At 33.4% G+C, this 13,696-nt stretch overlaps 2 protein-coding genes across 3 annotated transcripts; one reads left to right on the forward strand and one right to left on the reverse strand.

Moving 5' to 3' along the window:
• The first annotated feature begins 2,952 nt into the window (after positions 1–2,952).
• On the forward strand, positions 2,953–3,735 carry LOC119687366. Its single transcript, XM_038101657.1, has one exon. It carries the CDS (start codon positions 2,953–2,955, stop codon positions 3,733–3,735), a length of 783 nt encoding a protein of 260 aa, XP_037957585.1.
• Positions 3,736–8,527: 4,792 nt separating this feature from the next.
• LOC119689739 lies at positions 8,528–12,523 on the reverse strand. Of its 2 annotated transcripts, none has more exons than XM_038104635.1 (3): positions 12,358–12,523; positions 9,250–12,276; positions 8,528–9,166 (listed from the first exon to the last, which is right to left on the reverse strand). In XM_038104635.1, exons 2-3 carry the CDS (start codon positions 12,232–12,234, stop codon positions 8,594–8,596), a joined length of 3,558 nt encoding a protein of 1,185 aa, XP_037960563.1. In that variant the 5' UTR covers positions 12,235–12,276; positions 12,358–12,523; the 3' UTR covers positions 8,528–8,593. The 2 variants fall into 2 exon arrangements, with proteins under 2 accessions (XP_037960563.1, XP_037960564.1); XM_038104636.1 differs by having other exon boundaries at positions 8,922–9,180.
• Positions 12,524–13,696: the final 1,173 nt, after the last annotated feature.

The raw sequence follows: 13,696 nt of genomic DNA on the forward strand, positions 1-13,696 counted from the left end.
TTTATTTATTTATTTTTTTTTATACCTTGCTCTAATGAAGATCAAACATAACAACAGCAGCAAAATTAATTAGAGATTCCGTGTTAGAGTGTTAGAGCAATGACAAATAAATAACAACAACTACAACAACAATACGAAATACAAACAGGGTGTGTATTGTTCTTTTTATGTAATTAATTTGCAAGAATAGAAATAAATTTGCTTGGGTGCGATCTTCATAATCTTTTGATTTATTACCAATACAGTTAATCCATGGAATGTTGAATTGAGGGTGGGCGCCAAATATTAAAATCTTGATCATTATATATGTACCTATTATGCATCAGTATTTTAAGTAAATGATGACAGATGATGGCGCAATATCGGAAAAACAGAATTAATAAAATGATATTGATGTGTTCTTACAAATAAAATAACTTCTTTTATTTATTAAATGCAATATGAACTATTATGCGTTGTAATTCAATAAAAAAAGCGGGCTTTTAAAATTTCAAAAGTCTAGAACAACTAATCCTTAAAAGCCTTGTGAGAAATACGAATTCTTATCACGACACAATCATTTAGACTTGTTAGTTATGCTATTCAAAATTTTTGACCAACTGCCATACAAAATGTAGAGAAGTAAAGAAGTCATCATTTTCAAGACATACTATAATATGTATGTAAGCACTTTTTCTAGGGTTCTTCAGAGAAATTATCATACTCATAATTTATAATAAAAATTTCCCTTCTCTTTACTTTTACCGATCTGTCATCAAACAGATTACTACAATCAATAAATCGGATTTACTGAAATCATATCAATAAATTCAATTTCCTAAAAAAGAACCACTTGTACATTGAGGGCATTATTCACTGTCAAGGCACATTATCATAAAGCAAGCACAATTTTTTCTTGATCAAATACACTTGCTTGGCATTAGCATGCTCACCTTACACCACATTCACACTGTCTCATTTAGATGGTTTTGCTCATTATAACCACTAGTGTAGATGATTTACTATACAAAATACTTTCATTTAAATGAGATCATTATCAATAAATCAACTCATTTAAGGCAAAAAGTGTCGAATGCAGCCCTTACAAATAAATTTCCCAAAAAGAAAATTACCAAAATTTGAAATATGTGTCCTATATTTTATATATAAAATGTAAACAAACAACAGCTGAGCTTTAAACAAAGGCACTGAGGAAGTAAGTATTTAATAAAATCTTTATTTTTATTAATTGAATATATAAATGTATATAAATGACATAATATATCAATTTTATGTTTATTTTTTCTGTGTGATATATTATTAAGACCGTGTGCGAGTTCGAGTAAATTGAGGTAAAGTAAATTGAAATTACCTAGAATTTTTTCGCCTGCACTTGTGTAAATATTTATTTATTGAACTTATTTATTATTTTTGGTTAACTCTTTTCAAATTTATTTATTTATTTGTTAAACATCTTAAAAAATTTTCACAATGCCATATTTACCTAATTTTTATCTAATTTACCCAACTCGAAATTCGGTAAATACCAACATTCGCTGCTATACCGACAAAATTTACTATTTCCCTCAATTACCATCAATTTACTCAAACTCGGCCTAAGTGAAGTTTATAAAAGTTTATAAAAATTCTATCGACTGTATAAAAAAGCTTATTATAATGTGAACATTCACTCATTAGTATAAATAAGCAAGTGCCTAAATGAGGCAGTGTGAATCTACTATGTTTCTACTGCTAAACAGTTTATTTGATTTAAATTGTTTATGAAATTTCATGAACCACACAAAAAGCTTTCGTGCTTATATTTAGTTAAAAATAAATTAAGAGAAATATCAACAAAAACGCGAAATTGAAAATATATTTCCCAAAAAGGAAGTTATGGAAATTTGACATATAATAATATTGACATAATAACACATGAAACAAAATGTTAAGAAAAAAAACAACCAAATAAGAGGAAAGAATTTTTTAAAATGTTTTTTTGTTAATTAAATATAAAATTGATATATGAAAATATATAAATAAATTTATATATCACGTATATATATCATATATCATTTAATAAAAAAATATTCGTTTCAGTTGGATATCAACTAAAATGTATAAATAAACAAAAGTTCTGATAGAACTATCTGACACGTAAAAGCTCTTTCACATGTATAAATCAACTTATGCCAATAGAAACGACCGAATATTATTTTGAATAACATAAATTGATTAAGTTGGAAAAATGTTTGCCAGTGATTACGATTATCTATAGAAAAGTTAACCTACTTACTTATCTTAGAATTGCCATAACCTTATTGATCCTGATCTACTATCTTTGAGTTACAACATGACGATTGCATATATGATTAATAGTTAGCAAATACGAATACACAGTAGGTATCCGAAAATCAATTTTACCAATGGCCTTTATGTCCTTTACGCTTTCAATCTCTTAACGACCAACCATAGATGTCATGAATTTTTTTTTCAGTATATTCACGTCAATTGGACACTCAGTACATCAGAGACAGACACTCCCCTATTGATAAGATCACAAATAAATTCAGTTACTGACTGAAACTAATGGTTCCAGAAAGGAGTATTAAAAATATCACTAAAAATATTATATTTATTATCAAAAGTATAATAACAAAAATAATATTACTGTGGCGACCCAGTTGGCTGTGCATTTATTGAATTTAAAAAGTAAAATTCAATTTCAAATATTTTTAAGTTTTTTGTTTTGATTGAGGAGAACGTTCCGATTTTTCTCTCTGTAAAAAGTTGAATAAAAGTTTATTAACATTGAAAATTTTTAGAGTTTTATTAATTAGCAAGGTGAACAGATCATTGCTAAATTGGTGACCCCGACGTGATTTCGAAAAAGTTTAAATTTAGAAATATTAACTTCTGAGCTAAATATCTAATTATCGAGCTGTGATGTCAGTTGCAGACGAAGGTGTAGTAATGGCTTCTGATAGTGGAAGTGTCGTAAACCGTGTAGCAGTGAGGGTGCCACCGTTTTGGCACGAGCGACCGGAGATTTGGTTTGCTCAGATCGAGGCGCAATTCGCAGTAGCTGCCATTACGAGTGACATCACACAGTTCAACACGGTAGTAGCAGCGATTGAGTCAAGTGTTATCGCCGATGTAAGTGATGCAGTGCTTCATCCTCCTGAAACTGGAAGATACGCTAATTTAAAGGCTTGCATCATAGAGCGGTACAGTGAGAGCGAGCAGCGGAAGATTCAACGGTTGTTGTCAGAAGTTGAACTTGGTGATAGACGCCCAACACAGTTGCTAACGGAGTTGACAGCATTAGCTAAAGACAAGGTGAGCGATGAGTTCCTTAAGTCTCTTTGGCTGAAGCGTTTGCCACCACAAGTGCGCGCTATTCTGCAGGCATCGAACGTGGCACTAGCAGAACTGGCGAAATTAGCAGATCGTATTTGCGAGGCGGGTGATTTTCAACAGATAGCTGTAGCGTCAGCCTCTGATTGTCCAGCCTATTCTGAGAATGCTGTGATTTTACGAAGGCTTGAGCAAATCGAACAGCGTCTGAGTCGTTTGGATTTACGTCGTAGTGAGTCGGTGCAAAGTCGATCGTCATCGAGGAGACGTAGGCGAACTCGTTCCCGACCAGGAAGTCATCCAGATTGGTGCTTGTATCACGAAAGGTTCGGTGATAGAGCTAATGCTTGTCGGCAGCCCTGTAGTTTTGTGGCAAGCTCTCATCAGTCAAAAAACTAGGCACTCCTTCTACGTCGTCGAGCCGAGAAGGGGTTAGTGTTCGTATAGCTCGACTTAGTATTAAAGATCCCGCCACGTCGACCGTTTTTCTCATTGATACTGGTGCGGACATATCAGTTTTACCGAAGTCGTTCTGTCGTTGGAAGCAAAGGGCTATCAGTGTTGCATCAGTTAATTTATATGCCGCTAATGGTACGCCTATTCAAACATTTGGCGAGCGTCGACTGCTTTTGTCTTTGGGTTTGCGTAGAGATTTCCCGTGGACGTTCGTGATTGCGGATGTTAGCTGTCCTATTGTTGGAGCCGACTTCCTTAATCACTATGACTTGTTAGTGGATTTGAAAAGGAAGCGGTTAGTTGATTCGAAGACGACTTTGATGATGAAGGGTAAGGCTGCTGTGTCTCAAGAAGATACTGTGCGTGTGTGTGGTTCAGTTTCAGCTTATGCTGAGCTGGTTAATGAATACCGTGATTTAGGCGTTATGAGTGCAAATCGGATGGGTTTAGTTACTAAGGTTGAACATTGCATCGAGACATTTGGTGCGCCGTCATTTGCTCGTCCCCGACGTTTAGTTGGAGCCAAACTTGAAGAAGCCAAGAAGGAATTCCAATTTTTAGTCCAGACAGGGATTTGTCAACCTTCGAAAAGCTGTTGGGCAAGTCCACTTCACATGGTTCGCAAAGGCGATGGAAGTTGGAGACCGTGTGGCGATTATCGCATGCTCAACGCGCAAACTAAACCTGATCGGTATCCGATTCCGTTCATTCATGATGTGACGAGTATTCTTCATGGTAAAACTATGTTTTCGAAGATAGATTTGCAGAAAGCGTATCATCAGATACCGCTTGCACTGGCAGACATTCCGAAGACAGCTATTACAACTCCGTTTGGCCTGTTCGAGTTTCGCTTTATGACTTTCGGTCTCCGTAATGCTGCCCAGACGTTTCAGCGTTTTATGAATGAGACTCTAGGTGATCTTAATTTCGTTTTTGCGTACATCGACGATATTTTAATTGCGTCAAAAGATGAAGCAGAACACAGAATGCATTTGCGACTGGTTTTAGATCGACTTAGAGAAACTGGTTTGACCGTGAATTTTGCCAAGTGTAAGTTCGGCTGTTCCGAGATCGAGTTCCTTGGGCACGTTATTAGTGCAAAGGGTTTACGTCCTCCGGAGAGTAAAGTTCAAGCTGTTCGTGATTTTCCTCTGCCAGCAACGGTTAAACAGCTTAGACAATTCTTAGGCATGGTGAACTTTTATCGGCCGTTTCTGCGTAACGCTGTGCAGAATCAGCAGCGGTTGTTTCATCTTACACCAGGTAACCGCAAGAATGATAAGTCGGTGATTTCTTGGACTCCAGAAGATGTAGAGGTTTTTGAGGCTTGCAAGAATGATCTTGCCCAAGCTACGTTGCTTAACTTCATGGCTCTGGATGCACAATTGACGCTCACGACTGATGCTTCAGACGTTGCGGTGGGTGCTGTTCTCCAACAGGTAGTGAAAGGTGTGACTCAGCCATTGGCATTTTATTCAAAAGGTTTGAGTCCAGCGCAGACTAAGTATAGTGCTTATGATCGTGAGTTGACTGCTATCTATCAAGCTGTCCAGCATTTTAAGTATGCATTAGAGGGACGTGATTTCGTCATTTTTACGGATCACAAACCATTAACGTTTGCGTTCAGGCAAATAAGTGAGAAGGCATCTCCTCGTCGTGCAAGACAGCTGGAGTTTATTAGTCAGTATTGCACTGATATTCGTCATCTGGCTGGTGCAGATAATACGGTGGCTGACTCTTTGTCTCGGGTTGCTACGGTTCAGTTGGAGGCAAATGTTATTGAGTTAATTGCTGAGGGGCAGAAGACTGATGCAGAGTTGCTCGCTCAGCTGAAGAGCCAGTCTGAAGATGGTGTTGGGTTGAAGAAGTTGAGATTGCCGGATTCGAGTATTGAACTGTACTGTGATGTGTCAGGCAGTCGTGTTCGTCCTTTTGTTCCCGCAAACTGTCGGCAGCTGGTACTCTCAAAACTCCACGGTTTGGCTCATCCTGGTATTCGAGCAACGCGGAAATTGGTGCAGGCTAGGTATGTTTGGCTTGGTTTGGTTAAGGATGTAGCTGTGTTTGTGCGTAGTTGCATTGCGTGTCAGAAGTCCAAGATTCAGCGGCATACTAAAACACCAATTGGTTCGTTTGCTGATATTGATAGTCGGTTCCAGCATGTTCATGTTGACATTGTGGGTCCATTGCCTTTGTCTCAGGGGAAGCGTTATTGTTTGACTTGCGTCGATCGTTTTTCTCGGTGGCCTGTTGCTGTGCCTCTGTCGGGCATTACGGCAGAAGAAGTTGCAGCGGCTTTTATCGACGGTTGGGTGGCAAGTTTTGGTTCTCCGCAGGCTATTACCACTGATTTGGGTCGGCAGTTTGAGTCTGCTGTATTTCGGGAACTGACGAGATTGCTTGGAGTGAAACACTTTCATACCACGGCTTATCATCCTCAAGCAAATGGTATGGTTGAACGTTTCCATAGAACATTGAAGGCAGCCATTCGATGTCATTCCTCAAGTAATTGGACGCAGTCTCTTCCGCTTGTGTTGTTGGGATTGCGAACGACACCGAAACTAGACCTAAATGCTAGTCCTTCAGAGATGTTGTTTGGAAATCCTCTTTGTGTTCCAGGGCAGATGCTTTCGGATTTCAAGCAGAAGTCGTCCGAGACTGATTTTGTGTCGGCGTTGCGAAGGGCTTTAGCTAAGGTTAAATCCGTTGAATCAACAAGACATTGTCATCCATCTGTGTATGTTCCGCGTGACGTTATTAATTGTAAGCACGTTTTTCTTCGAGTGGATCGTGCTCGAGCTCCACTTGAGCAGCCTTACGAAGGTCCATTTGAGGTGCTGAGTCGTAATGAGAAGACGTCTGTTATTGTTTGCCGTGGGAGAGAGGTGACTGTTTCGAATGATAGGTTGAAGGCGGCGTACTTAACGTGTGATGATCTTGAACAGGTTGTTCCAGAATCGCGTCAGCCTTCAGCGCTGTTGAATGGTGATCAGGTAGTGACTTCTGGTGATTGTAGGCGTGAATCCCTGTTGCCGATTCCGAAAGTGACACGAGCTGGTAGAGTAGTGCGTTTCCCAGCAAGGTTAGCGGAATTTCGTGATTAAGAGTGGTGTTGTCGACTTAGTTGTGGTGTCGCGTTGTTGCTAGTACTCCATCGCTAGGAGGGGGTACTGTGGCGACCCAGTTGGCTGTGAATTTATTGAATTTAAAAAGTAAAATTCAATTTCAAATATTTTTAAGTTTTTTGTTTTGATTGAGGAGAACGTTCCGATTTTTCTCTCTGTAAAAAGTTGAATAAAAGTTTATTAACATTGAAAATTTTTAGAGTTTTATTAATTAGCAAGGTGAACAGATCATTGCTAAATTACTATTAAAGTTATTTTAAAATTTATTTAAAAGTATTATAAAAATATTTACAAAAGTTATTAAAAATTACAATTAGGTATATAAAATTACAATTATTTAGATATTATTATAATATTTATTAAAGTCATCAAACACATTATTAAAGTTGTTTATAAACATTTTAATAAATATATTTTTAAGTATAAGACTTTAAACCTTATTAATAATTAAAAAGAAAATAATATTTATATTTAAAAATATATTATAAAGATATTATTAAAAAAACTTGTCAAAAAAGTATTCATAGAAATTAATTAAAAATATTTTAAAAACGTTTTTAATAACATATTAAATAATTTTTATATTTATATTTGTAATGCTAATTATAAAATTATTAGTAGTATTTTCTATAATAGTTTCACCAACACTTTATATTTTTAATAGTTATAACTATAATTTTAATAATATTTTAAATAATGTTTTTATAAACATTTTTTATATTATTTTTCATATTTTTATTTTAGATAGCATTTTTTAAATATATTTTATATATTCAAAAACATTTGTAAAAAATTTTAACTAACGAAACTATAAGAAATATATTTCTTCATTTTATTTACAATCATAATATTGTAAATAATATATTGAATAATATTTTTAATTATATTTTTAATGAATATAATATTAATATTAAGATTATTGTTCCTGAAATATTGAAATATATTCAAAATATTTTTTTAAAAAATAGTAAACATTTTATGAAAACTATTTTGATATTATTGTTATTAATTTTATTAAATTTGTTTATTAATTTCATTAAAAATATTTTGATATTATTGATATTATTTTATTATTATTCGTATATTAATCTATATTGGACATATAATAAATATTTATATCATTCCTAATTAATCCCTAATTAACATAGGGAACCTACCTTGAAGTATTCATGATAAAGTTCTGGGCATACTACAATGACATTGTGACAAGGCATTTCTCTCCGCACCACAAAAATAATTAAATTATTATTTAAAATTAAAATTATTTATTTACAATATTATTAATAAAGAGGTTTTCGAACAGAAGTGAAACAACAACAAAAATTTATTTTTTAAATTATTTTAATTAATTGAATTTTTGGCTGACCAAAAATTTTCGAGTATTGCCAAATACCCTTCATCAGTGGTCTTGGAAATATTATTAATGTGATTAATATTAATTATTACTGTTTTTTTATCTACCATAATACAACATTTTAACATATTCTTTTGTATTATTATTAATAACATTAAAAAAAAAAATATAGTTATTAACATTATTATAAGTAAATGTGGAAAGTATAAAGTTCTGTCCAAAATAAAAAATAAATTTAGGTGGATTGATGTTAATTTATTATTATCCGAAAATATATCAAAAAAATGTGTTGACAATTTATTGTAGAAAATATAATTTGCATCTATTTTGTATTATTCGTACAATGTAGGACCTCTGTATTAAGAATTTTGTTTCTGCGTAAAAAATGTATACACCCTTCCAGAATGTGCTCAGGTAATCTTAAAATTATATTATTTCTCGAATATATATATCCGCTAAAACGAACTGTCTCAAAGCCCTCATTTGAACCATCAACTAGAACACCTCGATTGCGAATAGTTAATGAAGCAGTGCATGCCATAGAAATGCTGGAATCATTTTTATCATCATTCTCATCTGAGATTGTATCGCAAGCGATGAAATGGTTTAAAAAGGTGTTGCTAGTTGGAGAAGCAGAAACGCAAATAGGATAGGGCTGTAGGGCTGAAAGGTTTGCCTCTGAATTATTGCATGATGTATATAAACTACAGTTGTTCACCAAATTTGGAAAATTTGTGTTCTTTAAATTATTTACGAGAACCATGGCTTGATTTCTAAAATTCCTAACGATTGATTCCATCGAAGATCTTCTATCATTCGACTTTTGCGTATTAATGGAGTCATACTCACGTTGTGGTAATACGTGTTGTCCTGTCTCCCATGTAACACCGAAATTCTGTGGGTAGATAACTTTATATTTAATAAGATTTTTCATTATAGCACGACTAAATTTAGTATATTTAATTTCATCTTACTTACCACGTCATTTCCACAACTGCATTTCAAAAAAGTTTGTGACGTCTGTACTCCTCGGGACTGTAGTACAACTTTATGAGACTTTTGTAAAGTGATTTCCTCCAGGTCATGCAGTTTTAATTGTGACGTGCTACTAGTACTTTTAAAGGTCTCGAGTTGATTTGATCTCTCATTAAACTGCTGCATTTCATCACTTGGCTGACCGATTCTTTTCAAATGAATCGAATTATACACTTTTATGCGATTTTCTGATATCTCATTTCTGTAGGTGCTACACGCGTGTTCGGGCATACTTACGAAGATATTAAAACGTTGGGTTTCTTGTGACTCATCAAGCACTGATTCAATTAAATCTTCCGTATCAGTCAATCGCTTTAAATTGTCCACATTTCGATTTTTGCACACCACTAATGCTTGATCAGATATTTTGTTTGGAACGCATCTAATAGACCTTTCAGCAATTTGCATCTTACCATCACAACTTAACTGGGTTGAATCGCTATTCAATTTACACTTTTTAGCAATCTCATATCCGTCAGTACAATTTTTATTTTGGGATAACTCGGTGATCTTCGTTTGGCTTAGTTCTTCAGCAGATATGTATAGTTTGGCTTTGTTTGGCTTTCGATAGTTTTTGTGTTTATAGTCCCAAGGTATGATTATGGCTTCACCACACCTTTTAAATTCTTTGTGGTGTGCCTTTTCACCTTCCGATTGACTTGGTTCTTCAGTAGCAGTAAACTGATTAGCTTTGTGCATATTTAAATAGGTCGACTTCTGGTTCTTGTGTAGTATTGAGGGTTTGCCACACTTCTTTGTCTTAACGAATTTATCGCGCTGCTTTAATGGTTCATGTACTGCTTCTCCGGTACCAAATTCAATACAATTTTCAAAACAATTGGATTGCTGTTTACCTAACATTGGATTTGCTTTATGAGAACTTTTTATTCTCACAAACTTTTTAGCCTGCTTAGCCGTATGTGTTTTTTTCTTACATTTACACCGACATATATTATTATTTTTATAGTTATTAGATTGTGGATTTTGCAACATACTAGCGTTTCTTTCGTTAATAAAATGTACCGACTTCTTTGTATGAACTAAATTCTGAAAGTCAGACTCATTCAACGCTCCACCAAACTCATTTAAATGATTTGAAGTATTAAGACTTTTACAATTTATCTGTTGGTTGTCACAAATTTCCTCTCCATCTTGATCTTCATTTTCTATTGAGATATATTCTATTGAGATTCCTGTTTGTAAGTACGTTACGGAATCATTTATATGAGCTGATTTCTCTAAGTCAGACTCATTTCTTTCTCCACCAAACTGATTTAAATCATTTGAAGTATTAAGACGATTACTAGATATATGTTGGTTATCACAAATTTCCACTCCATCTGGATCATCATTTTCTATTGAGATATATTCTATGGAGGTTCCTGATTGTAAATACATTACGGAATCATTGTGCTCATCATCGTCTTCGTAATTTTCACCTTCAACCTCATTTTGAGAAAAGTTGATTTTATATATGTAATTATACTGCTCTACATCTTCTGCTAAGTAGGCATTAGCGGCAGCTATTTTTTCTTTAGAGGCTTTAGAACGATGTGGTGTTTTTAGCTTATCAATTTTTTTTAAAATCTTAAACGGTTTCTTTATGTGATGATTATTAAATTTACTATTGCCTTTCATACTTCCCGATGAATGTAAAAAATAAGAGGAATGTACTACATTGGCGTTTTTTCCATTATCCATACCTTGTAATTGTTTGGAAAAACGTCTTTCAGGACTATTTTTAGTACATTCTTCAACATCTATACAGCATTTATCAATAGTTATAGAATCATTTAAGCATGTGGAGTTTTTATTGGTAAAGGGAACATTATCATAAGTACAATTCGTATGATTTCTATAATTTTTAAGATCTTGATCGGATTTAATTTTCACCAATGTAGACCCATTATTTAACATATCCGTATACTGATTGCAGCTGCTTTTGAGATTTGCATTACTATTACAACGTTTGTTCTTGAAATAACAGCAGGATGTCTCATTTAAGCTGCCAAACTCATTGTTATGCCCACCATAATCAGGACTTAATGATTTTACGTAATTACTGGTATCGAGTTGCAAGCAAGATCTATATACAGATTCTCCTTTTGGTTTGTAAAAAGCCCCAGTGCCATTTAATTGCTTTGACACACTTCGTTTAATGTTGTTATTATTCATAGTAACATCTAACACATTTTTGTTCGACATGCATGACACACTGAACTGATTAGTATTGCTTTCTCTTAACGGAACATTTTCAATAATATAATTCCCAGACATCCTCTGATTCCTTAGCGGTCTTTCGCATTCAATTATTAATTTTGACGAGGCAGATGTACTGAGTGTGTTCTGACTGCTGTTGTTCTTCATTTTTGCATAACCGCAACAACGTTTAAGCTCTACAGAATCCTCTAACATATGTTTCATTTCTCCAAGTTGCCTACAAGATACTGAATATCGACAGCATTCGGTATTGGAATTGTAAAGCAGATTCTTAGATTTCGTAAATTTAGTTAATGACCCAGAACACATTGCACTGTTTTTTCTATCGCTTTCTTTAGTATACTGAGCTACTAAATCGCGGTAGTTACTCATTTTTTCATTTATTACAACTCCATGACTTATTGGAAAGCTATTAGAATCATTATATTCACCTTCGTGTGTATTTATCTCTTCATCAACAAAATTCTTCACTTCCGACATAAGGTATTCGCGGGGTATTTGGGAAGAATTATGATAATTACCTTTAACTCCTTGTGCCTCTAATGTTTCATGCATATGAGCATTCATTTCCAATGCAAAGGTGTTATCACTTATTGTGGAGTCATCGGAAGTATCTATATCTTCACGAGTCTTCTGTTGTATAGCGTTCTTCTTTATCTTCTTCCGCAAAACTCGTTTACGACGACGACTAGCTTCCATCATGTACATTTTTAACAGTTATTTTTTTTTGCAATTAATTTTGTTGGAAATCTAAATTTTAGGGAATATCAAATGTTTAAGTTTATAATAAAAAATGTATTTTCTAATTTTCGTTGTTAATTCATGTCATACCTACGTATTTTTTGATGCAGTTATATTTTCTATTAAAATGGTTTAAACAAATAATCTAAAGTTTAATCTAAGATACAAAGCAATCCCATCCAAAAATGCTGTTATCATATTTCGCAATTTCTATTTAAAATTTCTTCATTCAAAACAAATTTACAAAGCCACCTTAAAATTATTGCATTGTAACACAAACGAAAAATTAGAATAACTGAGACGAGCAAATGACATTTAAAGTTTTTTTTTTAGTAAATAATTTGACGTTTCATATTTACCTACTACGTATCAAAGAATATTTATAGACGCTTTGCATACAGCTTATTAACCGTTTACACCACACAATTAACAGTAGGGCAATGCTTAAGCAGCTTAAGTACCCTACAGGCACTCAAACTATATCGAAAACATTGTTTAAGAATTAAGCCTACAGACACTACGACTTTTCTGCAGATTTCATTTTAAAACCATATATAATCAACAAAAAGTCCTATTTGATAGCACTTTTTCTAGAAATCGTAAATTTTAGACAAACATTTTTTAATTACTTAGTTAGTTGGTGCTATTTCATAACAAGCATTTTAACATATTAATAAAATTATTTGAGAAGTTTTTAAATTTATTTGATTAGCATTAAAAACTTTTTAAATAAATTTACAGTTAATATATTAAAACTAAAAAAGTTATAAATATTGTTAAATTTTGTACTAAATGCTTGCCAACATTGGATTATTATATGGTCCACATAACTAGAAAATTTATATAAGATTGATAGACGTATTAAAGTTGATATCTCTAGAATTTTAAAACTGAAATTTTTTCTTGGGTATACGGTAAATATTGAAAACTGACGACCCTTTCCTATATGATTTCTATCATTATATGAAGCTAGCAATCGTGCTTATATGAAATTTTTGTTTGGTGATAAGTTTCTTTTACACCATTTACCAAGATAATTATTGAACATTTATGACCCCATTCCATGCTACTTATAACATTATATGCAGCAAGGAATCACCTCATGCATTTATTGTACATTATAAGGAAATACCACGTATTAAATATTCTTAAATATTTATTAACTATTTAAATATTTACCAAATTGTTTAGTTTAAGAGTTCAAAATTAATAATTAAATTTATTTGTATAAAAAATGTGTTATATTATTATTATTATTATTGTTCTGATATCTCTGATATGGCACTGCGACCGTCGGGTCTATTATATCCCCTTCTGGATTACGAGTAGGTCTCTAAGCTCTGTTCCGTCAATAAAAAGTGGTATAAAATATACCTTACAGAGCTTTATTGTCTCTTCCGTAAGAATATACATACCCAAGGACCTATTC

This window comes from Teleopsis dalmanni, chromosome X, assembly GCF_002237135.1.
Source record: "Teleopsis dalmanni isolate 2A chromosome X, ASM223713v2, whole genome shotgun sequence".
In the NCBI taxonomy this organism is placed as follows: domain Eukaryota; kingdom Metazoa; phylum Arthropoda; class Insecta; order Diptera; family Diopsidae; genus Teleopsis; species Teleopsis dalmanni.